Here is a 25,409-nt window from a genome sequence, read left to right on the forward strand (position 1 = left end):
TATAATAAACTCCAAGAAATTACTCTTCTGTATGTTGATGTAAGATAAGTACATGGTTAGAAGCTAGATGTGAAGGAGTAAGGTACAGTTGAGATCGCTCTATTTCATTCAGCTATTGCAGATGTAGACACAAAAGCACTTCAAAATGCCTTTTACAACTCTTTTTATTATTGTTGCTTCTGTCTCTGTGTCTCTCCTTTAATCAAAACTAAGAATAAGAAAAGAGGGAGCCGGGAGTGTGGCCTAGTGGTAGAGTGCTTACAGAGTATGCATGAAGACAGGAGTTCAATTCCTCAGTACTGCATGCATAAAAAAAGCTGGAGGTGGTGCTGTGGCTCAAGCTCAAGTGGTAGAGTTCTAGACCAAGGACAGTACTCAGTACTCAGGCCCTAGGACTGGCAAAAAAGAAAAAAGAAGAAGGATGGAGCCGTTTCTGGGGTTGTTTGGTGTGTGTGGAATTAAAGAGAAATGATCTGTTTTCTTCCTCCACTGTTAATTCTAACAGTGCAGGAATAATTAATGTAATATAGGTGAAAGGGAAGGTAAAAAAAATGCCTAGAATCAAGGGAAATGACCGTAGATTAGCCTTACTTTCACATTTTACATCTGTGAAAATTGAGGTTTAAAGATGTCAAGTAACTTGCTCAGCCTAAAAAAATAACAGCAACAAAAAAAGAAAAAAAAAAACCCACCTTAACAACAGATGGAACCAGAACTCTTGATTTTCAAGTCAATGATTCACTTAGGTCCTAATTGCCAACTAGGTGTGACATTTGCATAGACAGCATAGGACACAGCTGTTCAAAGTGTAAGGCAAGAACATTGGATGAGCAGAAAGGTCATTTGCCCATCTATTTAGTAAGCAAGTGACTTGGAATACAAAGTGAGACTTGGAAAAGACATTTGGAGTGGTATTGTGATGAAGAGTTTTGGGCTCTTGCCCAGTTAGTTACTTTTTGCCTGAGCGACTGAAGGTTTTAAAACAAGGGGATGACTTGATCAAAACTGTTGCTCTGGTCAAGGTTGACCAGAGCATGTAGAAAGATTGAAGAGCGAGGAGCCCAGATGTGCGAACACAATCCTAAGATTAAAGATTACCAGGATGAAAACCATTGTGTACCACTGGGAGTCAAAGGACCAGAAAGGTCTGAAGTTTTCCTAGAATGTCAAGTCATCCCGAGCGGATACTGGCTTTGGAAAGGTGTGTGTGGGGCGGGGGGTGAAGATAGGTACAGGTTTGGTTTTGAGTGTATGTGTAACCTTTGCCTTGAACTCAGAGCTTGGGCGCGGTCCCAGTGTTTTTGTGCTCAAGGTTGGCGTTCAACCACTTGAAGCAAAGCTCCATTGGGTGATTCAGTGACTCTCCTGGCTTCAAACCTCCGATCTCAACCTCCAGAGAAGCTAGGGTTACATGCGTAAGCCCCGGCGCCCGGGGAGGCACAATTTTATAGATTTGCATTTCGGTTTTGTGGAGAGAGAAGATAAAGGCTCAGCTGGGACTCAGTCCGCAGACCTCAAGGCTTACATCCTGGACTCAGTCCAGCCCCTACTACCAGCCTGGTTATGCAAATGAGCGAGGTCCAGAGGGGTGCCCAAGCCTAAGCTCCGCCCCCTCAGCCTGGCGCCTGCGCAGTGGCACCCTCCCTTCGCCGCCCCCGCCCGCGTGGTGGCCGCCACTGCAGCCGCCAGGAAAGAGCTGGGGAAGGACGGTGGCCTGCGAGGCTCGTCGCAGACAACGCGGCGGCGATGTCCGCGAGCCAGGCGAGCGCCGCGGCGGCAGCGGCGGGGCCTCGCGCGCGGCAGGGCGGCCTAGGCTTTGGCCTCCCTCCGGTTCCCTGGAAGCGGGCGGGTGAGCAGCAGCGCGGGAGCGACAGCAGCAGCAGCAGCAGCAGCGGCGGAGGCCCTGGCGCGCGTCTGTCCCTCTCGGCCTGAGCCTGGGGCGGCCCGGCGGCGCGGCGGACTGGAGGGGGTCCGCTGCCCGAGGATGGGAATTCTCTTCACCAGGATATGGAGACTGTTCAATCACCAGGGTGAGGGGCTTGGGGCCTGGGGCCTGACGGGCCGGGGAGGGGTGGGGGTGCGGCCGGTGGCGCGGGACGCTTCCGGAGTGCGGGCCGGCCGGCGCGGGGTGCGGGCGGCGCGGGGTGCGGGCCCGGGACCCCGCCGAGCCCTCAAGTCGCCGGCGTGCGGGGTGGCTCGGGGCCCGCCGCTCTTTGTCCTCGGGCAGCGTCCTTGCCAGTCGAGCCTGCCATAAACCCATTGCTCGGATTTCCCGACCCGGGTTGAGACCAGGCCGCCACGTCCCACGTCCCGACGTGGCCCGACCCGGGCCTGTCTCTTCTGGCATTCGGAGGAATGCTGGGGTCACTCGGGATGGAGGGGGGACGGCGTTGGGGTGGTCGTAGGCTATGGCCCTAGCCGCTGCAGAGCTCGCGAGGATTGCAGAATGCGGAAAACCCAGAGGCACCCCTGACTTGGCGGGGTACACTTCACGTCCGTGAGCCCCCCTCGGCCTCTTGCTGAGTGATGGGCTTCTTTCCGTTTTATTGATTGATTGATTTTATAGATCATCTTAAGGTTAGGTCATTAGCCTACCTGAGTAGGTTATTACAGCCCCCCCCCCTCTTTCCTTTTGGCTGATAAAAATGTTAAAAACAGTTTCACGGAAAGCTTTAAAGCCCATACTATATACACCTGAGGTCACTAGCGAGTTACTGAGTATCAAAGTGTTTTATAGGGATACTGATCATGTATATAAATGGCAAACCATTGTTTTGAAATACTTGTCCTGTTTGGTAAGATTGGTTACAAAATGAATGTGTAAAATTGTGGAAAGAGCAGGTTTAACCAAAAGGACTAAGTAGTTATTAAAATCCAATGTAGTGTACTTCTCTTTATACTCAAGTCGGGCTGTTCAACGTTCTTCCTGTCAGTAAAACTCCATACTCCTCAGGATGGGGCCGCTCCTGGGAAGCAGCACCAGTGGACCCTTTTATTTTGTTTAAATTTAAAAATTATACTTTAGATCACGTGATGCAAAGTGGAATTTTTCATAAAGTGAGAAAACCAGTTGTAATCAGCATTGTGTGTGTCCAGAAGGGGAGAGTGGGAACCAATCTCCCTGAGCCTGTGTGTACTCAGCTACCACACCGGGGATTTGTGGAGTCTACAGATTTTTTAAACCTTAATCTCTACGTTTCAAGTATTAAAACTAATTTACTGTTTAAAAAAATCGATAGTGCTAACAGTAGGTAAGGCCTGGCCTAGTTTTAACTTACATGTTTTAAAACAATTTCTTGACTGAAGCTAGCGTCCTGTCTTTATTATAGGGTTTGCTTGTTAATTGAACTCTAGTACTGACAGCAAAGTAAGATAACTACTTTGTGAATTGAATCAGTGATAAAATGGTTTTGTTTCTGTAACTTAAGACTGAATTAGAACTTTTCCAACAGCTGCTTGCCAGTAGTAAATAACAAAGAAGTGCATTGATGATACCACTACAGATTGCCAATGGTGACATTCTTGTAGCCTGTATTCTATGGTCAGTGAAACTGGTCATTTACTTGGTTAAGAAATAACCAGTATGGAATTGATGAAGTCCAGTTCTAGAAAGTTACTTGTCAGTATTGTGAAAGTGTAAGTAAACAACTTTCTCTTTCATTAAACAGTGTGGTTGTTTTATCAGCAGTCATTTTTTTGACTATCGGACATGCAAATTAGATATATTTTAGATGTTTTACCTTGAGATTCAGGACATACACCTGTATTTTTTTGTTGCTGTATATATATATATATATTTTTTTTTTCTGAGACATCTATAAAGAAGGTTTGAGGGATTGTGAAATTTTGTGCCACATTTTGCCAGATCTCTCTCTCTTTTTTTTTTTTGCTTTTGCTAATTATAATATCCTAACCATTTTTAAGTTATTTTTTATTTTTGGGGTAACGTATAGAGGGGTTAGTTACATTTGTCAAGTAGTAGGTGCATTACTTCTCAAACATTTATATCCCTTTTCATGTTTTTGTCCCTATTTCTCTCCCCCCAACTGCTCTCAATCATCTTGATTTCCCCTTCCCTTTCTTATTTTAATTCAACAAATAAATGTATATACAATATACCTGGTAACAAAGTCAAATACAGTAACGTTTTGAGATTAACCAAAGGGCAACAAAAGAGAAGAGAAATATATAGTACATTAAGAACAACAATCACACAAGATGAAGCTCTTCCCATCTCTTTTTTGAAACCACTTTTAGAACAGCCTTTTCAGTTAAGCTTAAAATGACTACACAGTAGGGAGACTGAGTACCTCTCTCTGTAATCCTAGATACTCAAGAGGCTGAGATGTGAGAATCACAGCTCCAACTCAGCCTGCGTAGAAAAGTCCACAGGACTCAGCTCTCCAGTTAAGCACCAAAAAAGCTGGAAATAGCCTTGTGTCTCATAGAGTGGTATGGTTGAACATGAAACCTCAGGGACAATGCCCCAGGCCCTGAGTTCCAGAACTGCCACCAAAGAAAGAAAAAAAAATTTTTTTTAACTACTGCACAGTAAAAGCCAATGGCATGCTTCACAAACTAGAAAAGCCAAAAGTTACATTAGGTAATACTTAGATTTAATTAACACAAGCATTATTTTGGTTACTGTAATTTATGTCATCTTAAAAAAATGCTTCAGTCTTTATTTAAATAGTTAATTATTCCTCCGAAAAGAGATAGAGGAATTTTCCTAGGCTATACAGGTGTCATGTGGCAGATTCTGGCAAGGTAAAAATAACAAAGATGTGTGTTGAAGGTTATTGGTCTCCCGGCCTAATTTTCCCCCTATTTTTCCTGTTAAGAGTCTTTTATTGGCTACACTGTAAATTTTTAACTTTGGGACTTAGAAGAGTTTCCATTAATGGCATGAGTCTTTTGTCAGTGAGTTACTAAACCAACAAAAACCCAACAGTTTCTAGCTCCCCTTCTAGGTAATAGAAACAAGTCTGGGAACAAAACTGACAAATCCTGCCCTTAAGGAGCTTTTATTGCAGTTATGGGGGTAAAAGTCAACATTTACTGGCTTTTGCAAGGTTGGGCTCTGAAGTGTTTCAGAAGGGTGGCAAATTTAATGTTGGATGATTGATTCTCCACAGATTTCCATTTTATTGGGCAAAGTAACATTAAGTAGTTTTTCTTTAAAAGCCATAAATTAAAAGCACCTAGGATTTTTAACCCAGCTTGGCTTCTGCCAGTGTGCTAATGTACACATACACACCCAGCTTTCTTTGTCTAAGCATTTCTGTTAGATAAAAGGAGGAAGTTTCTGACACTGGTGTGAATAAGAAAGGGGCTGTGAATTTATTTACCAGTTGGTACCCTTCATATTCCTCCTTTGATTAGTTCTTGGAAAGGGAATTATAGAAGATAAGTGAGTGCCAGAGAAGCTGCCTGTAGCACATAAACTGGCCTGGGGAAGTTGTTTCTGCTTATATAGCTTGTGCAATTTAAGTGAGTTCAAATATGCAGAAGAGTGCATGTGGAAGGTGATTACACAAAGAGTGGACTATACTGCTTGTCGGTATGTGGCCTGTTGGCTCCCAGTGAACTTCTTTACATACTCTGAAAATGAAGATGAGTCCTTAAAATACTTCCCTTTTGCCAGCTGGCACAGAGTTAAGCTCATCAATAAACAGCAGTGGAGGGCCATTGCAGGGAGACAGGTTTTTCTTTATGGTTATGTTTACCATGTGCTCTGGTGACAGGCAATTTGTGCCCACACTTACCAGTGCTGGGCTCTTTCAGCTTCCCCTAAACCTACCTCAGCCAGAGCTGGTTTTCCTCAGGAGCTGGAGTGGGGATTTTTAGTTAAGTTCCACCGGTACTTCATCACACCTGCCTTGCATGTCAGTAAGCCATGGCTGTGATCTCCAGCACAGTTCTCCTGGAGTCCTGAGTGACTGTGAGGGAAGCCCTGTCTTCCCCAGGGATTAGGGCCTCTGCTGATTTGCCATTCCTGCAGTCATTGCCCTTGATTTATTTTTTTTTATAAGCGAATCTCATTCCAATCTTCTGTAATGCATACTTTATTTATATTAAGCTTCACAAGTTCAAATGATTATGTGATTTATGCCTCCTGATTGGCTAATTTTGCCATGTATAATTATTTTTTTTCTTCAAGGAAAAAAAGTTTAATTTTTTCCTCTGAAACTTTATTATTGTTGCTATACATAACAAGTTAATTTTCAGTCTTTTAAAATTGATGATACTTTTTTGAAAATTGACTTCATCAAAATGTCGTGATTAGATATCTCCCTCTGAATCTTTATATCTTCTAGGTCTGAAAGTTACACTTTTTTTTTTAAATCTATTTTTTAGTTTTTGCCTATCCTGGGGCTTGAACTCAGGGCCTGGGCACACTGTCCCTGAGCCTCTGTGCTCAACGCTAGCACATGAACCACAGGCACTGCTTCTGGCTTTTTCTGAATAGTTTATTAGAGATAAAAGTCTCACATGGACTTTCCTACCCAGGTGGCTTCAAACCAGATCTCAGCCCCTTGAGTAGCAGATTGCAGGCATGAGCCACTGGTGCCAAACTGGATACATTAGTAAGCACAGACTTTTCACACTCTGTGCTAAAGACTGAAGGAACAGTAGTGAACATGCTCTAAAACACAGAATTGGTAAGGCTTAGTGGTAATTTGTATATAAGAATGTAGAATCAAGGTAACTCCCAATTTACTTGCTTTTGTGTTTTTGACTTTGTATAATTCATAAGGCCTCCCGAACAACCACTTTTTTCATATATTTTTTATTGTAATTAATAGAAGGGTTACATTATATTCGCCAGATAGAAGGTGCATTAGTTCACATACATTGATACACTTTCTCATGTCTTGGTCCCCATTTCCCACCCCCACCCCTCATCTTGTTTTCCCCCTTCCCTATCCAATTTCAAATAACCAAATACAAATATATCCAATATATCAGATAACAAAGTGAAATGTTGTAACAATATGAGATAACCAAGGGACAGCAAAAGAGATGAGAGATAACAGTACATTAAGGACAACAATCACTCATTATATGGCTTTAGAACTACCACTTTTTAACATTTTAATTTACTGCCATATTCAAAGGTATATAAATATTTATTTGTCTTATTATTTTATTTTGGTGTTTTTGAGACTGGATGCCACTATTGAGCTTGCCTTCAACTGTTGGTTGTTCTGTCTCTGTTCCCTGAAATTACAGACATATGAATCCATGCTCAGCTGATTTAAACTTTTAGAGACTGACAATGAAAGGAACTGCCTGAGTGTGTAAGAAGAAAACGAAAGTGAAGGGAAAGGAGAAAAGAAAAAAGGGAATATTGTGACAAAACTACTGACTGGTTAAAGCTTAAGTGATAAATCAAAATTCCATCAAAGCATATAACAGTGTGTAGTTGTTTTGGCTTATGTGAGTAACTGTTGGAATGCTGTAGCACAGACAGTGAAAACAAATCATAGAAAGCAGGAAACTTGTTATGATTCACATGTATCAAATAATAGAGATGACAAAGTTCAACTGAGAAGCTTTTGTACATTCTCTTGATTGACTTCAGAAATCACAGTTGGTATACTTTTGCATGTTCATGTATCTGTGGTTGATGCAGGCATTGTTCCTATTTGTAAAGTTGGATATACAGGTAAGCGAGTTGGACTCTTAAGTAGAGAATTGTATAAGCAAAGTGAAATGGAAAAAAATCTATGAGACTTTAGGAACCAAGTCTCATAGATAGTTTTAACCAATCCTTCTTTGTCATACCCATCTTTTTTCACCATGTTTCCAATCTAACCTCTTTGCCTTGTCAACATGGTTCATGGGTAGAAGAATATGTGGCTTTTCATTTTAGACTTTGAATATTTCAGGTCCATACCTACCTTGTTGTTTCTGCAGTACCCCATTAACTATTTCCCTTCTGGGATTTCCAGGCATTCCTTGTCTTGTTGGGTAACTTATTTCTTTCCCTGTATAAATTCAATGGCTAATTGACTCATTACTTTAAAATTTTTATTCCTGTTATTATAAAGTGATGCACAGAGGAGTTAGCCTTATGTGAGTCAGGTAAGAGTACATTCCTTTGGGAACGATGTCACCTCTTCACTCTTTCTCAGTTTTTCCCTCTTGTTCCCACCCACAAGTTGTAAAATCTATTTTCCACAGTGTCTAGTGAATACTATTGTGACATTAATTGATTGCTTTTTTTTGGGGGGGCGGGGGCGGGGGGTGTCGGTTGTAGAGCTTGAACTCAGCCTAAGCCCTGTCCCTGAGCTCTTTCCTTCAAGCCTAGGGACTGTTCTGCCCAGGTTGGCTTTCAACCATGATCCTCAGATCTTAGCCTCCAGAGCAGCTAGGATTACAGTTATGAGCCACTGGTACCCAGCTCCCTCCCTCTCCTCCCCCTCTCTCTCCCCCTCTCCCTCCCTCTCTCTCCCTCCCTCTCCCCTCCCTCTCTTTCCCTCCCTCTCTTTCCCTCCCTCTCTTTTCCTCCCTCTCCCCTCCCTCTCCCCTCCCTCTCTCTCCCTCCCTCTCCCCTCCCTCTCTCTCCCTCCCTCTCCCCTCCCTCTCTCTCCCTCCCTCTCCCCTCCCTCTCTCTCCCTCCCTCTCCCCTCCCTCTCTCTCCCTCCCTCTCCCCTCCCTCTCTCTCCCTCCCTCTCCCCTCCCTCTACCCTCCTTCTCCCCTCCCTCTCCCCTCCCTCTCCCTCCCTCCCTCCCTCTACCCTCCTTCTCCCCTCCCTCTCCCCTCCCTCTCCTCTCCCTCTCCTCTCCCTCTCCTCTCCCTCTCCTCTCCCTCTCTTCTCCCTCTCCCCTCCTTCTCCCCTTCTCTTCCTTCCTCCCCCTCTTCCTCATTTCCCCTCTCTCCCTCTCCCTTTCCCTCTCTCTGCCAGTCCTAGGGCTTGAACTCAGGTCCTAAGCACTGTCCTTGGGCTTTCTTAAGGCTAGCATTCTACTACTTGAGCCACAGCACCACTTCTGGCTTTTTCTGTGGTACTGAGGAATCAAACCCAGGGCTTCATGCATGCTAGGCCACTCTACCTCCGGGCCCAAGGGAACTTTCCTTTCTTCCAGTCAGATGACAGCCAGAACTAGAAGCATTTAAAACTTCAAGCAGGCTGCATACCCTAGATGTCTTTTTTGGGGGGAGGGAGCTGTGGGGCTTGAACTCTGGGCTTGACTGCTGCCCCTGCGCTATTCAGGTCAAGGCTAGTGCTCTGTGAGCTGCAGTGCCACTTCCAGTTTTCTGGTGGTTAATTGGAGATAAGAGTCTCACAGATTTGGTACCCAGGCTGACTTTGAACAGCAATCCTCAGATCTTAGCCTTCTGAGTAACTAGGATTACAGGTGTAAGTCATGGGCACCCAGAACCTAGATGGCTTTTTTTATTCTTTGGTCTAGCCTGTCAGCTGAAATGGCTAAAACTGCGGAGTCTGGCTGTTGGAAGGCCAACTGGTTTTTTTCTCACCGTAAGATTTGACCTAGTTTTCCCTCACTTGATGGCATAGAATCTTGGACTTCTATAATTTCTGCTTACCTTGGGTAGGAATTGTCTAAAACCCCCAGGTGGCAAATCTGTGATGTCTTGGTAATCTAGGCTCAGAAATCAAAACATTATTTCGCTGCATTCTGTGAGTTAATAGTGAGTGAGAACTGGCATCAGCTCAGTATCAAGAGGAAGGGCTATCCAAGACCATGACTGCAAGAACCAAGAACCATCTTTGGAGACTAGCTTCCTCCACACACTGCTGTCTTTAGGATATGATCATACACTCTGGAAATAGATGAATGCCAAGATGCTGTGGTGATGTATGAAGAACACAAAAAGGAGGCAGTTAAAGCAGTAGTCAAGTCTCACAGTAGAACCAGGGTTAATTTCTACACATAAATGAATTTCTGACTCGAATTTTAGGCATGTATTAGGTGTATATATGTGAGATGGATGAGTGGGAAAGAAAAACAGCATTTTTTGTAATGGGTAACTATAAATCATTTAAACCATCAAATCATGGTAGCAGGACAAATCAAAGGATCTGTAGCTATGGTGGCAATGACTCCTTTTTGACTTCTGTGGCATCATAGCATCTTAAATTTTCTTCGAGTCTCCTCATAGTCTGGTAAAAAGAGTTTAGTGCTTCTGTTTGCCTCAAGAGTTCTCTGTAGAATGAGGGGAGGACAAGGGAAATGAGCCTAAACAATACAGTGCTGCTGGCATTGTTGAGTCTAAGGGGAAATGGCATGAAGTGAATGTACTGTAGAAAGAAGGGGAAAGACAAAGCTTTGGTGTCTATTTAAGGTATTTTCTTTAATTAAATTTGTTTCTTTATTTCAGAGCACAAAGTTATCATTGTTGGGTTGGATAATGCAGGGAAAACAACCATTCTTTACCAATTGTAAGTATTAAGTACTTAAGAATTTTAATATGTTGTTTCCAGTTACTTTTTCTGCCAGATATTATTTGATCAATAAAAGCAAAAGAATTTATGCGGAGGTTTCTGTGTATGAAAGCAAGTTGACCATAAACCAGAAGACAAATTTAACCAAATCTTTATAAAAAGAACTAGACATTTATGACATTGAGTATGTTGTTCAGTTGTTTTGTAATAAAGCTCTTTTGCTTTTCGAGAGGTGAAAAATCTTTGTTTATTGACTTTCCTGGAATGACCAGCATTATTTCAGCTCTTCATAAGTCTTAGTTTCTTCATATGAGTTAGTGGAAAAGGGATGGTTTGCTTATAAAATATAAAAAGATCAAGCTGCTTTGTTTCTCAAATGAAAAATTGTTCAAACAAGCTAGCTCCCTTACTAATTATACTATGTATATATTTTTCAAGTTCTATGAATGAAGTTGTACATACATCACCTACAATAGGAAGTAATGTAGAAGAGATAGTGATCAATAATACACGTTTCCTAATGTGGGATATTGGTGGCCAAGAATCTCTTCGTTCTTCCTGGAATACTTACTATACTAACACAGAGGTAATGTTTCTTAATATGCTGAATCTTCTATGAACAGTATTCTATTAATGCTTAGATTTGAAATCTTTAATCTTTTAAAAATATGTTTTAAAAGCCATATGAGTGATTATTGTCCTTAATGTACTATGTTATCTCTCATCTCTTTTGCTGTCCCTTGGTTATCTCATATTGTTACAGTATTTCACCTGGTGAATATAATGTTACCCTCCTATTAATTACAATAAAAATATATGAAAAAATATAAGTTTTACTATATGGAGTTTAAGCACAGTAGAGTATTTGATTTGCTATTCTAGTATTGGTCTGCATATTACTGCATTTCTGAAAGGAAAATTACTAGTTGATTAGTCTGCTTGTGTTACTAGTACTAGACCAAGTGTTTTCATAATGACTTCCATCTCACAGTTTGTAATTTTACTTCTTACATTTGATACGAGGGGGTAGGGAATTCTAGTCAACTGAGAGGGCTCTGCTCTTAAGGTTTCAAATCTTATCCAGTATACTGTGCATTTTTTTTTTTTTCAGTCCTGGGCTTGGGCTCAGGGCTTGAGCACTGTCCCTGGATTTTCTCAAGGCTAGGGCTCTACCACTTGAGCCACAGCACCACTTCTGGCTTTTTGCTACGTATGTGGTACCGAGGAATCGAACCCGGGTCTTTGTGCATGCTAGGCAAGCACTCTACCATTAGGCCAAACTCCCAGCCCTCCTGTGCATTTTTTTTATGTAACACAAAATACATATTTTTAAATCTAAAGCATTTTAGACACAATCATATGGTTGTATATACATGTTTCTTCCCAGGAGGACACTTCTGACCTATTCACTTACATACTTATAAAGTGAAGGGGCGGTATCAATTGTTTCTTAGTGCTAATCATATTCTGAAAGTACAGGGCTGATTTTAGGCCACTAAGTAACGTTTGAGGGTCTGTAATGGTCTGATCACCAAGAGATCATTAAGCACTTAATTACAATTTTTGGAAAAGGAAAAATATGCATATAATGCTGCAGATATTAACTTATACCAATGCCTTGGAAGGTAACAGCTGTATGAAAATGCTTTGAAACAATGCATTTGTAGTAATGAATCCACCTGTCAGTTTTTTTGCCCACTTGCCTTCTGGATATTGAAAGCTAAAGAATAGAAAAATTGAAAATCACAGTGATTTGTTGGAAACAAATATGTAACTTAAAAAAATAAATAGCTGGGAGCCAGTGGTTCATGCCTATAATCCTAGCTACTGAGAAGGTTGAGATTTGAGGGTCATGATTTGAAGCCAGTTGGGGCAGAAATTATGAGACTCTTATTTTTAATTAGCTAGCCCCCCAAAAAGCTAAAGGTGCAACTATGGCTCAAGTGGAAAAGATCAAAGACAGTACCCAGGCCCTGAGTTCAAACCCCAGGACCAGCACAAAAAGGGAGGGAAGGAGGAGGGATCTTAATGATGGGTCATTAACTTGGGCATTATACATTAATTATTTTTTAACCCTGTTTCTGTCTTTCTTTTTGGTGCTCTTAAAATTGAGGAGAAGATACGGTGGAGATTTTTCATTTCATCTCTTCCTCAGGTTAAGAAAGAGCTCTACTTTCAGGAAACAGATTTAATTTATACAGGAGTTCGTTTTTAGACGTAGTTATTATTTTAATTTTTTTAATTTAAAAAAATTCAGAAGGAAAGATTTAAAGATGGGAACCTAGTTCTGGCTGAACCAATGTATGTTGGTTAATATTGGTGAAATTGTAAAAAAACAGTTTTAGATAATGTCTGAATCTGGAATATAATGAACTTGCATACCAAGTGCTATCATATAATTAGTTATAGCATTTACTTTTTGAAAATTCCAGTGGAATCATAAACTTGGATTCAGTCTGTAACATTTTAATGGATTTAAAATAAATTATATGTAGACTTCATTGTAAAAGAAAAAAATCTGTCACATTACTTATGTTTATGCCCTTTTAAGTTTTCAAATGGATATTAGTATTATATGCCTGGAAGTCACTTTAATTTAGAACTATAACAGTGTTTTTGTTACTTATGCTTAGGTAGGTTTTGTTTTTCGTTTATACTATAAATAGTTGGATATACCCATTGGTATTCAAGATTAGTTTAGAAAACAAATGTATTCTATTTTGCTTATTTAGAATCCTTAAAAGTCAGTAAAAATATATGACTTAGAAATGGATAAAACCTTTAAACTTACACTCTGTAGCAACTATCAGTGGTTTCCAAATAATACCCATAAGATTCTAATGTCTTGTTAGGCATGTAGACGCATACCTGTAATTCTAGCCTTCAGAAGACTGAAGCAGAAGGTTGTGGAGTTTGAAGATAACCCTGTCTGCAAAAACACAAAACAAAACAAAAATAAGAAAAAAAGGGTTTTAATGTTGTGATATAGGAGACTTTATAAAGATTTTCAAATGCAAACTTATGTAATAATTTTTTTGTGATCTTTTTAGTTTGTAATAGTTGTTGTGGACAGTACAGACAGAGAGAGGATCTCTGTAACTAGAGAAGAACTCTACAAAATGTTAGCCCATGAGGTAAGTTATCTTTTTACCTTAGATACTGGGGGAAGGTAATGAGTATTTGTATCATTCTTGTTGTTCCCAATTTCTGAAAAGGGTGCTATTTCAGAACTTAAAAAAAAAAATTAGTTCTAAACACCAAAGTCTTGAATTTTTTTTCAAATGGTCCAACTTTTCTAAAAACCTCACAAATGGAGCTTAGAGAAACAAGCTTATAACTATAAATGTCATACAGAAATTGCTGTGTATATATGTCTCTCGAATTTGCTATTCATCTTGTTGAGTAAAGAAGTGTGTTTTTGTTTTTTGTTTTGTTTTGTTTTTGCCAGTCCTGGGTTTGAGCTCAGGGTCTGAGCACTGTCCTTGGATTTTCTCAAGGCTAGAGCTCTACCACTTGAGCCTCACCCCCACTTCTGGCTTTTTTTCTATATATGTGGTACCTAGGAATTGAACCCGGGTGTTCGTGCATGCTAGGCAAGCACTTTACCACTAGGCCAAACTCCCAGCCAGAAGTGTGTTATTTTAAGAATAGATATCTCCAGTACTTACAGCAGCAAATGTTTAAAATGGCTCATGTACAAAAAAAGATTCAGTTACCTGAAAAATTGATATTTTGATCTGTAAAATTGATGGGCAGCCTCAAGCCAGTATGTTTACTGCTGATATCATGAAATAGGCAAAAATAAATTTATTTATTCATTTATTTTTTTATGTATTTGTTTGTTTGCTAGTCCTGGGGCTTAACCTCAGGGCCTGAGCACCGTCCTTTCTCAAGGCTAGTGCTCTACCATTTGAACCACAGTACCACTTGACTTTTTGTGTGTATGTGGTCCCAAGAAATCAAACCCAGGGCTTTGTGCATGCTAGGCACAAGACCACACACTTGGCCCAAAATAAGATTTATTTTTTAAAGCTAAATCAAGATGTCTAAATAAAATTTGAACCATTGCAATTTAGAAAAAATTATGTTCAGTGCTTAATTTTGGAAATTCTTAACTAAATGGCTTTATTGTGTTTTTTATTTTTCAGCTTAGGGGTTTCTCCAAATATTTTTTTTTATTTTTTATTTCTTTTTTTTTCAGTCCTGGGGCTTGAACTCGGGGCCTAAGCACTGTCCTTGGGCTTTTTCTAGCGCTAGAGGTCTACAACTTGAGCCTCAGCACCACTTCCAGCTTTTTCTTTGTATGTAGTACGAAGGAATCTAACCCAGTCTTTGTGCTTGCTAGGCAAGCACTGTACCACTAGGCCAAATTTCCAGCCCTACAAAGTTTTTAGAATATAGTACATAGTATGGGTCTAACTTGTGTTAAAGATTTGTTCTGTAAATAACACCAGCTTTTGCAAATGTGACCTATAAAAGACTTAAGCATACACTAGGAAGAGTTGTTGAAATGTAGCAGGATAGGAATTCAATCTCATGGAAAATCCATTTACTTAGTGGCTCAGTCACATATCAAGTACCATTTATGTTCCGTTTTCCATTTAGGATAAGAGAGAAAAATAGTTAATGACCTTGATAATGACTATGTACAAATTATAATATATTTCTTAAATTTTTGCCTTTTATAGAGATGCATGAATGAATTATAGGTGAACCTCATAGAACATAACGTTAAAATGAATAACATTTAGAAATACACCTTTCTGAACATGCTATTCAAGATCTGTATCAGCTGTGGTAGCATCAACATCTGCCATCCTGAAGGGGGCACTGTAACTAAAAGTCAGGCCTTTTTATTTTATTTTATTTTTATTATTTGTGGGTCATAGAGCTTGAACTCTGGGCCCGGGTGCTTTCTCTGAGCTCTTCAGTGCAAGGCTACCATCCTACTTCTTGAGCCAGAGTCCCACTTCCAGTTTTCTAGTGATTAATTGGGGATAAGACTGTCATCTTTAGTGCCCCAACTGGCTTTGAACTGCGGTCCTCTGATCTCAGTCTTCAGAGTAGCTAGGATTACAGATGTGAGCCATGGCTCCGCTCAGGCTTTTTTCTTCAAATCATTGTACAAGGGTTAAGTCAGTCTCTTATTGTCCTATAAAATATTTTGCTTAATCATTTTAACCAAATAAGAACTTTGTATATTTTTTCTAATAAAAATGATTGAAAAAGTCATCAAAGCCATATTCAAACAAAATAATATATGGAACAATATCATTTTGTTTCTGCTGATTTTTTTTTTGTTTGTTGTGGTGCTTGTACTGGAGCTTGATCTCTTAAAGTTCTTGATTGGCTTTTTCTTAAGCTGAGGCTCTGTCACTTGAGTTATGCCTCCAGTTTCAGCTTTTGGCTGATAAAAATGGAAACATGAGTCTCAGTTGTCCTCAGATCTCAGCCTCCTGAGTAGCTAAGATATAGATATGCCTGGCTTGGATTCTTACTTAAATACAAATGCATATAATTAAGTCATCACCAATTCTAAGAAGATGCCTAGTGTGAGCAAGGCCAGTACCTCAGCATTGCAAAATGATTAAGGAAGGTGACTTTTAACACTGTTGGAAGATTTGCAAATCGCCTTTTATATAATTTTGGGGTTTTTTTTGTGGAGCCCTGGTTACTAAAGGCTGGTTTAGGAGATTGGAGGGAGGGAAATGTATGCAGGTAAAATGATTTGAATAATGTGGAGATAAGACTGCTCAAAATTGTTGAGAATGGTAGATGGTGATTAATTAGTGCAGAATATTTAGACCAGCAAGATCTTAGCACTCATGAGTTTGAAGGCATACTAGGTTACCTAGTGAAACCTTTTCTAAATAAATAAGTAAATAAAATCCAGGAGAGTTTATATTAGTGGAATGTTAAGTAAGTCAGGAAATGTTAGGTAAAATAGAAAAGTATAAGTAGGGTAGAATTTTGGCAAACCTTTGAGAGCTACTTTTCATTGGTCATGAGGCCTAAGCCTTATATTCAAATACATGAATATATTTGAATATATGAAATTTTAGGTACAATAACAGTGTACGCTAAACGGATAAATATGTAAGTCCATACACTTACGTATTCTCTTTGTTTAGTTTTAAGTTAGCCTCTTCAAGCCTATGAGCTGTGAGTTAGTTTTGCACACAGTAATTAAAGAATTCTGAATAGAGGCTGGGTGTGATAGTGGAGGTAGTTTTGTGCACAATAATTAAACAATTCTGAACAGAGGCTGGGTGTGATAGTGGAGGTAAGATGATTTCTTTCTGCAGCCAGCTGGCAAATAATTTTGAGACCCTTTCTAGCAAGTAAACTAAAGCAAAAAGAACTGGAGAGAGAGATCAAGATTCCAAGTTCAACTTGAAACGCAGTACTGCTGAAAGAGAAAAAAACCACATAAGCAGGCGCAGTTGGGATGGGGTGCTAGTGGTTGAGATTAGAGTTTAAAAAATAACAGATTCTAGTTTACTAAGATTATGGGAAATTTGTTAAATTGGAAAATAAGTGGGAAAATGTATTCTCATTAGTTTTGTTTGCTTTCATAGGATCTAAGAAAAGCTGGATTGCTGATTTTTGCTAATAAACAAGATGTTAAAGAATGCATGACTGTAGCAGAAATCTCCCAGTTTTTGAAGCTAACTTCCATTAAGGATCATCAGTGGCATATCCAGGCATGCTGTGCTCTTACTGGCGAGGGGTAAGAAATCTTCCCCTTAGGTAACATATATTTAGTCTAAAAATATATTTCTTAAAATCACTATTTAAGGGGGAGATGCAAAACAGTGAGGTCTACGGAAATTTCTTTTAGAATGATCCTACAAATACTAAGATAAAACATAAATATAATATACATAAACACCAACTGATACATAGAAGCATAAAGGCGATACAGTTGCCAGGGATGCTCTTTGATAGCTTGAGAAATCAAGAAATGCGTGTTGTGATGTTGATGGAAACTTAAAAACTAACTGTTGCTAAGCATGTCCTACCTATCTCTATAGTGCTTTCCATGCAGTGTCTCAGTTAGTCCTCATGACCACTGTACAGGATAATTATTCTTGCTCTTACTTAATGCATAGAGAAGCCAAAAGAGAAAAGGACTCAAAACTGGTATTGGGATATTCACTATTATCACATCAGTGTTATCTGAAGGAAATTTATCTGAAGGAAATCATTGCTGTATGTGTGACTCATGGGTAGAGTCCTAGCAAGTGCAAGGCCCTGGGTTCAGTCTTGAGCACTGGAGTAGAAAACATGTTTTATGACATAAGGATCCTTAGCTCTAGAGAGAGAGATGTTAGGAAACAGGTAACTATACCTACAGTAAGGTATTGCCTGATTCTACTACTAAGAAGTAAAAGTATTTCAAGGTAAAAGTAATGGACAGGACAGGCTCATGTCTGTAATTAATCCTAGCTATTCAAGAGGCTGAGATCTGAGGATCAAGGTTCAAAGCAAGCCTAGGCACAAAAGGATCTGAGACTTGTATCCAATTAACCTCTAGAAAATGGAAAATGGGGCTTGGCTCAAGGGTAGGAAAGTAGCCTTGAGCTGAAGAGCTCAGGGACAGTACCCAGACCAAGTTTAATCCCCAGGACCCATAAATTTTTTTTAATATTTTTTATTGTAATTAATAAAAGGGTTACATGATATTTGCCAGATAGAAGGTACATTAATTCACATACATTGATACCCTTTCACATGTCTTGGTACCCATTACCCTCCCCCCCCACAAATTTTTTTTAAAAAAAGTAATGGACAGTTTAATTAAGTATTAATTGAGTTTAATAATTAAGGATTAAATTCAATGAAGCAATTCATCAGAGCAAATTTTATGTAGTGGGGGAGTTGGCAGAGGATGGTTTGTTAAAAGGAAAAGGATAGCATCTCTAAAATTATAAGTGTGGTCAGACAAGGAAGGACAGATTAAACAAAGGAAATTTGATCTGGATAAATGAATGAAATGTTGTAAGGAGCTGGGTACCTGTGGCTCAGACTTGTAATCTCAGCTACTGGGAAGGCTGAGAGCTGAGGATTTTTTTTTTTTTTTTTGCCAGTCCTGGGCTTGAGCTCAGGGCCTGAGCACTGTCCTTGGACTTTCTCAAGGCTAGAGCTCTACCACTTGAGCCTCAGCACCACTTCCGGCTTTTTTCTATATGTGGTACCAAGGAATCGAACCTGGGTCTTCATGCATGCTAGGCAAGCACTTTAACCACTAGGCCAAACTCCCGGCCCGAGAGCTGAGGATTATAGTTGGAAGCCAGCTCCAACAGACAAATTCATGAATTTCTTATCTTAAATTAACAAAGGAAAGAAGTAGAGGGGTAGCTTATTGTGGTAGAGTGCCTGCCTTGAGTGGAAGGGCCAAATAAGAGTATGAGGCCCTGACCTGAGTTTAGGCCCCAACACTGAAGAGAGTAGGGGGAAAAAGAAGCTAACAGGAAAAGCAAAGTTTCTGTTGTTATTTTTGAAAAATATGAGTGATCTATATGTATTTCAAAGCAGAAATAAATTAGGGACAATGATTCTATAAAGAAGTCTTTTAAGTTTCAAGTTGTAATTGGTGTATTTTGAAAGGGTAGAAATAAATTGGGTAAATGAGAGATTCTTCTCTTTTCCACACCATGATGAAAGGTTAAACAAATACGAGTTTTTAAAAGTGAATCTTAGTGAAGTAGAAGACTTGGTTTTCATTTTGATCGGCATTTAGACCCAGATGGCTGGAGAGCACACACTTCCCCTCCACCACTTGCTAGCTTTGCTGATAACCTCAGTTTCTCTAATGTGGAATGATTCTGATCTTATTATTGAGAAGACTGAAGTAATGGCTGTTAAGTGATTAGTGTGGTTTCTGGGTAAGGGATGCTCATTTAACAGTTTGGGGTTAATCCGTTCTTTTTTTTTTTTTTTTTTTTTTTTGCCAGTCGTGGGCTTGAGCTCAGGGCCTGAGACCTGTCCTTGGACTTTCTCAAGGCTAGCACTCTACCACTTGAGCCTCAGCACCACTTCTGGCTTTTTGCTATGTATGTGGGTACCGAGGAATCGAACCCGGGTCTTCATGCATGCTAGGCAAGCACTTTAACCACTAGGCCAAACTCCCGGCCATGTTAATCAGTTCTTAATTTTGTTATTTTGAACTATTTCCTATCAGTAGTTAAGAGATGGGGCCAGGAGAATTAAGAGAAATGTACAAGTCACTCCCAAATAGCCATTTCTTTCCCTTATTGCCCTTGACTTACAATCTATACATTATTTGACTCTACTTGACTCAAAAAATTTTGAGATTTAAAAAATTTAGTATTGTAGCATGGTTCTTTCATGTCTACAAAAGCTCATCATAGTAATTAATAGATACTAGTTAACCCTTCATTTTGTCATAGCATATGCTTACACCCATTACCTTCTTGCTAAACATTTGTGGAATTTTCTATTTGTTTTTCATAATGAACATTCCTTACAGTATTTTGGACACTTTGGTTACCTGTCATTCAGTAGTTAACTGGTTTAAGCAATATGATGTTTTATTGCCTTCAAATTTTTATATCCAAATATAAAAAACATGAATATACTTTTATCAACAACTCTACAATAGTATCTTAAAGTATTTTTTGAAAGGGAAGTTTTTGATATTTCATATTCATGACCAATTTTTTCTCTATTTCTTGACATTTAAATTCTACCTAATGTGTGTGTGTGTCTGTGTCTGTGTCTGTGTCTGTGTCTGTGTCTGTGTCTGTGTCTGTCTGTCTCTGACTCTCTGTCTCTGTGTCTTGGGGCTTGAACCACGCCTGGGTGCTGTCCTTGAGCTCTTCAGCTCAAAGCTACCACCCTACCCTTAGCCAAGCCCTACTTCCCATTTTCTAGAAGTTAAAGGGGGATAGGAGTGTCAGGTCCTTTTGTGCCTGGGTTGGCTTTGAACCACAATTCTCAGATCTCAGCCTTGTGAGTAGCTAGGATTACAGGCATGAGCCATCGGGCTTGGCAATTTTTTTAAGAATACATTTTTAGAATCAGCAAAAGTGTTGAAATTTTTAATATTTTTGACATATGTATAGGTAAGGCAGTATTCAAGAGGTTTTGTGTTTGTGGTACTGGGACTTGAACTAGTTAGGTAGATGTTCTCTATCACTTGAGTGTTTCCCTTCAGCCTGGCACTAGAGCTGCAGTAGAACCAGAATTATATATATTGCATATAAGAGTGTGGCTTCACTGTCACAGTATCAGCATTGAATGTTACTTTTCTTTTTTGTCCTTGTTCAAGTAAATGAAAACATGTCTTAGTTTGTAGTCTATAGCAGTTTTGTCTCTGAAGTTAGTCATAGGATTTTGTTTTCTCTCTAGATTATGCCAAGGACTTGAATGGATGATGTCACGACTCAAGATTAGATGATTTCTACTGTCCTCTTCTCACGGACTTTGTATAAATGAAGTGTTGGACTTTAGCTGAAAGCTGCAAGAATTAATGGTTTAGATATATTTATAATAAACCGATTTAAACTTTTTCTATAAGAAGAAAATTAAGACCACTTATTTGAAAACAAAGATGAAGTTTGACCTTGCAATTTTCTTTCTCCTTATTTCCTTCCAAAGTATGTTATTAAACTGTGATTGACATTTTTCTCAATGAATCCTCTCAGGACATTGTATAACCTGTGGTAAGTACAAAGGGAGAGGAAGACATTTTGAACTTTTAAGAGCTTTATTATCAGTATAATCCTCCCTCGTTGAATGTTACTCTGTGTTCCATTGAGTCAAAATACAAATCAGCACAGATACTGTTTCCAATTTTTTAAAATGTAATATTACTTAAGAAAAGTATTTTGTTTAGGCTTGTGTATGTATTGTATATATACCTCAAATTTAGGTAAATGTCTTGATTTATGTTCTGTAGAAAGGAAAATAACACAAATTAATAATATTCTTAGTTATTCCCCTAATGAGATAAGTACTGGCATTGGTGTTCAGAGCCATTTTGTACTTTCCCCCTGTGTTTTCTGTATTGTACTAACCAGCTTTCCCAAATCATTAGGCTGCTCTTAAGAAAAAAAGAAAAAAGAAAAGGCATGATTTGTATACCTGCTTTTTGTTGATCAATAACACATGGAAACGTGTAATCCAACCAAGTGGAATATCAGTCAGAGTCTTGGCTTAGTGTTACAAATGGGCAGAATTGCACAGCAAGCAATTACCAGGTTATTCCTTTTGTTGGTTCTTATGCCATCTAAGTTACAGAATGGACTGTTAATTAGCCAGTCATAAATTGTGATTAAAACTATCAAGGTTGTTTTTTTTCCTCTGATTGAAAGTTATTGTGTGTAACGTATATCCAGAAAGGTAGATTTGTATAAATACTATTAAATAGTTTAGCTACAGTCTTTTTGTTTTTTAGTATTAATCTATATGTCAAGCTGTTAAAATGGATTTGAGAATATGAGTAATGCATCTGCCAAGCATTAGTGAGTTTCTTAATTCACCAATTTCTTATTTTAGTAGTTGGAATAGTTGGAGATTCTTTCTTTAAATTTTCTTGTATCTTCTATAATACAAATGCATTGTTTAAAAATTGTACAATATGAGTGTTTTTGAATGATTTTAAGAATTTGATTGGAATGTTGACTGGTTATTTTTATTAGAACATAAGTTGAATGCAAACACCTTTTATATTTGGTTGGGGTTTTTCTTTTTTTAATCTGAAAATTGAATTTCTGTTACAGCCAGAAACAGAATTATCCTATGTTAAAACACACTTGAGTAATCTATTTACTTCTTTTGTGCCCTAAAAATGTTAATCTAAACGTTAATCCAAACTTAGAATATTCCAGATAAGAAATAACTCTTTAATCCTTTTCCGTTTTAAAATTTTGGTGAGACATAAGCCTTGAAGGAACTTTGAAAGTTATTTCTGTGGGATATGGAATACTCAATATCTTAATCCAGGCATGAATGATCAATATTTATATTGGGGGTTTTATGTTTCATATTTGTGGTAGGTTCATAATGAAACACATAGTATTTGTCAGCATCATTTATAAATGTAAACCCTAAATTATTAAGCTTTGTTCATAGGTTCTCATACTTTTTCAAATCACTTTAAGGTATACTAAAAATTCTTTAAGCTGGGGTGTGGTGATTTAGACCTGTAATCCTAGCTGTTTCATCAGAGACAAATATTCTGTGAAGTAGCCCCTTAAATATTCACCTTTTGTCCTTTTTGTTTTTCAATTTTAATAATGCTTAATTCATTGGATTGCTGTCATGTCAGTCAATGTGATATCAAGACATTCCCTTGTCATCGAGATGTCTGAAATTCAATGGGTGTTTAAAGCATGCACTATGCTTTTACATTCATCCTAGTATAGTTGATCATTACAGCATTGTGAAAATCTTACCACCACATTTGTAAAACATGTTTTTGTTTTTTTTTTTATTTTCTACCTTCCCAAGCTAAAGCAGTACTTGTATGTAAAAACCAGAATTAAAATGGGAAAAATTTTAAATATATATTTGAAAATACCAAATTTTAACAGTATTAAAGGTGAAGAGCCTCTTGAACAGTTCAGATTTGAAATGCATTTGTAATTTGGAATTTACACTTTGGAATTTTTAATACAGTATTTTTGTTTATAAACATCTCATTTACAGTCATGCTCAGTTTTGAAAAAATGTGGCTAGATTTAACTATTTGTTTTGGTATTAATTTTGAAAGTCATGTAACTTTTATTGACACCTTGGTAAAAATGACCATCTAGTAAACCATTTAAGTATATTTAAATTATGTCATCATAGCATTTATAAAGTATTTTTTCACAGTGTATTGAGGGTTGTTAGCCAGGTGTTGGTGGTTCCCTCCTCTAATCCTAGCTACAAAAAGGGCTGAGATTTGAGCATGATGGCTCAAAGCCCGCCTGGGCAAGTTATCCAGTTAACCACAGAAAGAGATGAAAGTGGAACTGTGGCTCAAGTAGTGTTAGCCTTGAACAGAAGGGCTCAGGAATACACCAGAGCCCTGAGTTTAAGCCCTAGGACTGAAACCTTCTCCCAGAAGAAAAATTGTCAGTTTTCTTTATATTCCCAGCACATCTTGGCCAGCACAGTAGGCAAGAATACATGGAAGGAAAGTGGATTGGAAGTAGTAGGGAATAGATACTCATTTTCTTATATGACTTTCTGCCTTAAAAGTAAAAGTGCTTTATTTAGCAGTTTGTTGATATTTTTAATGCAGGTGGTCAAAGTGATTTCAGATAAGTGTGGTGTGACTTAGTGTGAAGAAGTTTTCTGGCTTTTCAGAAGTGCCTAGTAGGTAGTTAATGAATCACAGAAGTGTACAAGGAACTTGAGAAAAGGTGTGAACTCCCTGAGATATTATTTCCTTTTGTCTGAGTGAATAGTATTAAGATGCCTAGAAATGAGACTATGGTCTCCTCTCTTGTGGCACTTTACATTTCTTGCTGTAACTACAGCAACCACATACAGTACAGACAACCTCAAAATCTGTTTATATCTGTAAATAGAAAAATAGTAGGCAACTTTTTAGTGTTATCTGTGGGCAATCTGCTCTGCCTTGTATATAAACAATATCTGCACATCATAGATCATCTGTCAGTTTTAACATCATATTCTCAATAGCCTAGTCATATCCTAAGGCATCCTTCCCTTAACTTTGACCCCTCCTATTCTCCAAATAGAATCTCAACATTTTGCATCAGGATCAGCTTTCCCTAGTTCAACTATTCCTTGTGGTCCTGTATGTTTGTTCATTGTCAATTACAGTGGTTTTCTTTGTCCTGAGTACAGTTTAGGATGTATGCAGCATTCAAGTGTCAGTACTAGAATCCAATAAATTATTACTATGTTTAACATTTAATGCTTCCTAATTTTAACTTACATTGAAAAGTAAATTCAGAAAGATAATAGAAACACTTAGACTATCAGATCCTTACTAGTTAGGACAAGAAGGTAATATGTTAGGTATAGATTATGTTCACATCACACAGAAAATTGTTTTGGAGAATACCAGTTCAGTCAGTATAAGTTTAAAAAGATGCCAAACCATATCTATATGTAGTTACATCAGTGTCTGCATTTCACATTTTCTCCTCAGGTTTATTACTTAAGGAACAATGATGAACATTAGTAATAGGAAATCTCATTTTTCAGAATAAACCTGTTGAAATGGGCTTTAAGAGACATCTGACTAAGCAGCCATCATGTGTTGACTAGATGTGGATACAATGTAGGAAATAAATCTTCAGAGCTCCACATAACATGAAAATAAAACCATCAGACTTCATCAAAGACTGTATGAGTTAGAGAAAGGAAAGAAATACAGAATTTAGCCCTTTGGATGCTTACAAGTTGACTACTTCTTAACCGAAAACAGTACGAAATTGTAAAGAAATGTAATAATACATTTGGATTGGTTATACAATAATGTTACTGTCTACTCTTGCATATTCTAAAAATGAAAGTTAAGGTTTTTATGGTTTTGTCTGACAAGTATACTGTTCTTTTAATAGAAAATTCTTACAGTATATATTCAAGAAGTGCCTGAAATTGATTCATCTTGATTTTTAAGCCCAGCTAATAAATTTTTGGTATTATATATGCGTATCATGACACAGACCTGAGTTTCTTGACATAATTTGTGCTTATTTTGAATAAAAATGCTTGAAATTGAAACTACCCACCTAGCCCTCAACATATTATGCTATAAATAAACTAAAATAGAACTGTTTTTTTCTCTTTTCTGATAAAACTTTTTCATGACCCTTGCATTAGTTAATGCAGAGACTAGAAAACTCAGCTTTCTGTTTTTCAAAACAATTAGAACATTTTACTATGTGTAGAAAGCCTAGTCAGAGTTTATTGCTTGTTATTTAAAAGTAGCCTCTTAGTTCTCATACACTGTAAGTAATTGTTAATGTCATTACCGTTTAGCTCCTGGACTGCGTCATTTATGTA

General features: G+C 38.3%; 1 protein-coding gene across 2 annotated transcripts; it reads left to right on the plus strand.

The window, feature by feature from the left end:
- Positions 1-1,692: 1,692 nt before the first annotated feature.
- Arl5a (ARF like GTPase 5A) lies at positions 1,693-24,928 on the plus strand. 2 transcript variants are annotated; one of them, XR_016537259.1, is made up of 7 exons: positions 1,693-2,030; positions 10,352-10,412; positions 10,854-11,001; positions 13,466-13,549; positions 16,994-17,145; positions 20,790-21,103; positions 24,606-24,928. XR_016537259.1 is itself a non-coding variant. In XM_090342846.1 (6 exons), exons 1-6 carry the CDS (start codon positions 1,985-1,987, stop codon positions 20,836-20,838), a joined length of 540 nt encoding a protein of 179 aa, XP_090198972.1. In that variant the 5' UTR covers positions 1,693-1,984; the 3' UTR covers positions 20,839-24,928. The 2 variants fall into 2 exon arrangements, 1 of the variants encoding a protein (XP_090198972.1); XM_090342846.1 differs by having other exon boundaries at positions 20,790-24,928.
- Positions 24,929-25,409: the final 481 nt, after the last annotated feature.

Source organism: Megascapheus bottae, chromosome 12 (assembly GCF_031878675.1).
Source record: "Megascapheus bottae isolate mThoBot1 chromosome 12, mThoBot2.hap1, whole genome shotgun sequence".
Lineage (NCBI taxonomy): Eukaryota > Metazoa > Chordata > Mammalia > Rodentia > Geomyidae > Megascapheus > Megascapheus bottae.